This window comes from Branchiostoma belcheri, unplaced genomic scaffold (genome assembly GCF_001625305.1).
Source record: "Branchiostoma belcheri isolate BF01 breed outbred unplaced genomic scaffold, Haploidv18h27 scaffold376, whole genome shotgun sequence".
NCBI classification, from domain to species: Eukaryota; Metazoa; Chordata; class Leptocardii; order Amphioxiformes; family Branchiostomatidae; genus Branchiostoma; species Branchiostoma belcheri.
In genome coordinates this window covers 46,316-48,880 of record NW_017803994.1, presented here as the reverse complement: position 1 = coordinate 48,880, position 2,565 = coordinate 46,316, and the positions used below count along the sequence as shown (strand labels likewise).

The 2,565-nt window shown below is 39.1% G+C and overlaps 1 protein-coding gene across 1 annotated transcript in view; it reads right to left on the bottom strand.

Annotated features, from left to right (window-relative positions):
* The window catches only part of LOC109476426, a 12,087-nt gene that overhangs the window by 2,157 nt on the left and 7,365 nt on the right, over positions 1 to 2,565 (bottom strand). Inside the window, exons 6-10 of the mRNA XM_019777359.1 lie at positions 2,365 to 2,531; positions 1,329 to 1,441; positions 1,177 to 1,221; positions 939 to 1,048; positions 486 to 673 (exon numbers count right to left, since the gene is read on the bottom strand). Of these exons, the coding sequence (XP_019632918.1) occupies positions 486 to 673; positions 939 to 1,048; positions 1,177 to 1,221; positions 1,329 to 1,441; positions 2,365 to 2,531 (623 nt within the window). The remainder of the gene's footprint in view (positions 1 to 485; positions 674 to 938; positions 1,049 to 1,176; positions 1,222 to 1,328; positions 1,442 to 2,364; positions 2,532 to 2,565) is intronic.

The following is a 2,565-nucleotide window of genomic DNA, read 5'->3' as shown; positions in this document are numbered from 1 at the left end:
AATATAGCATTTTTTCATTTCTTTACACAAATTAGGTCTTCATTTACATAATATTATTGTAGCAATGCTCCTGCATAATTGTTATCTAATTTTGGGAAGCACCACATAAACTACCTAAATGATAAAAATGACGACGATCCGACAACCGGTTCTTGAATTATCAGCCTCGAAGATATTCACACAAATCTTCCTGCAGTATCAGACCAAGCTGCTAGATGGCTCAAATTTATGTCACATTATTCTTCCGAGCACAAAATCCATGATCCTGGCATGTCCGGATCGCGAGGTATTATAACTGGACGTTCCGCTACAGTACTATAACAAGCCGACAGGGAGCCCAAATTGTAGTCAAATAGTAGATAAATGACAATGCACAAAAAGAGCTATCGTGCTAAACCACATACATACATACACACACACACACACAGATACATACACACGCACATGGAAAGCATAATCTTCTTGGCAAAGGTAAAAGGGCTTACTAATGGTTTGCTTAATAGCAGTGTGTGCAGAAAAACAGATGTGGCATTCCATGGTGTCTGCAGGGAAGAAGAAGGGGTCTGCATCACACACGGTGGTTGTCAGGGCTTCTACACTCCAGACTACCAGCCCATCACTGCTAACTCGAACAGGTACGTCTTGTTGTAGGCCTCGGTAGGTGACGTCGGCACTGTGAAGTGGACACATTGCCATATTTTACCTACACAAATCCTATGCGGTTGCCATTAAAAATACTACTGGGTACGAAAGTATTGTTTGGGTTGGCGTGCAGGTAGGTTTGTATGTATCCTGTCTCATGGCCACGGTTGCGAGTAGATGGGGAGCTGGTTTTGGCAGTTGATTAATAAGGTGACTGGCAGACCACATAACAAGATATTCAACCTGCATTAACTTTAATTCAATTCGGTTAATTGAGCTCAAGAAGGACTACGTACTTTCTCTTCACAGTGAATGTCGGTGTCCAAATCCTGCTACCCAGAACGCTGTGGGCCTTGACGCCACCAAAGTACCTTGGATTCCATCTCAGACGACTATCCCGCCATTTCTAAAGCAAATATCAATTTATTTTCCAAATGAAAGTAACGAAGGAATATCTACAACGTTTCTTAATGACAAAATTATGGCTAATTTTTACACAACATGCGTTTTGGTTTTATGACTGTATCAACTTACGAAATCAATGACAACAGATGTGACAAGCTGCTCGTTCTTTTCATCCTGAAACAAAATTAAAAATGGGTTAAAATACAGTTTTGCCACTATCATTTATCCTTAAAGTAGGTAAACAACAGATATCTAAAATGTATAGCAGCCATAGTACTTACCAAGTTGACAATCTGCTCTACAGATCCGTTGAAGATGATGGTGATGTTCTCAGGAGCCAAACCTGCACCGTAGATCTCTAGCACCTCTTCTTGCAACTTTCGTCTATGATCAACTAACAATAATAAAATTAATTTCAATCGTTATGATGGCAATAATTGACAGGCTAATTGATAAATGCTAATCATCCATGGTCTTGCTCTACGCACATCAAGGACATAAAAAATCAGTCCAATTGTTTAACCCTACCTAGACCGGGGGGGGGGCTAAAAGTGCCCGCGCCAACTTTGATGTCACCTAGCATCTGAACGGATACCGCTAGAACGGCCAAACTTTGCGACTTTTCCTAAAATTTTGTTGGAAACAATTCTTAATCATTGAATTAAGATAAAGTTTTTTTGTTGCCATGGCAACGGATTTCTGACAGGGATTTTTTGCTAAATTTAGTCCTTTTTGTTTCAACAATAAAATTTTATGGGTTTTATGTTAAGTTACTCATGGTTTCTAATATTAATAACATCCCATAAAATTTTATGTTAATTTTACTATGAAATATGCATAATTTATGCTAATTTGATTGGCCAAAATCCAAGATGGTGGACCATATCATTAGAACAGGTATATACGGGTTATTTTCATTAATATTTTCATTTCATCAATACTTCCATTTCTTTTTCCAAAGTATGTTTAAAATGTATTTTAGGCTTTCCCCGGTCCCCCCATGCCAAAAAAAAGCCCGGTCTAGGTAGGGTTAAATGAATGTTACAATAGATTGTCCTCGTCTCTAAATGGCTTAGGGCACAGAACGAATCCTATTAGCTGAGAATTTACGCAAAAGACCTGTTTTCGAAGGGTGCGTTATAGGAGAAACAAACTCCTAATTAATTGTTTTGCTAACGGAAGTTAAATAACAGCAGGGCGTTTTTGTCCTAAACTGTTTATCTTTTATGGAAATCCGCCAATTGCTTAGCACAAGTTCAAAAAATTGATTTTGTTGTTGAACTGGCTAAACGATTTGTAGACTTTTTTAAAACTTACTTGAACAGCCGGGCTTGTCATATTCCCAATTACCCTCTTCCGTGCACCTTACTTCCCTGGTGTATCCTGACGTTAGGGTGTAACCCTCGTTGCACGTATACTTGACCCCTTCTCCCACATGATAGAACCTCTTTTTGGGGCTTCTCTTGCCGTAGTTTGGAGGACCTCTGTCCCAGCAGACATTATCATCTGTGTGTGTGT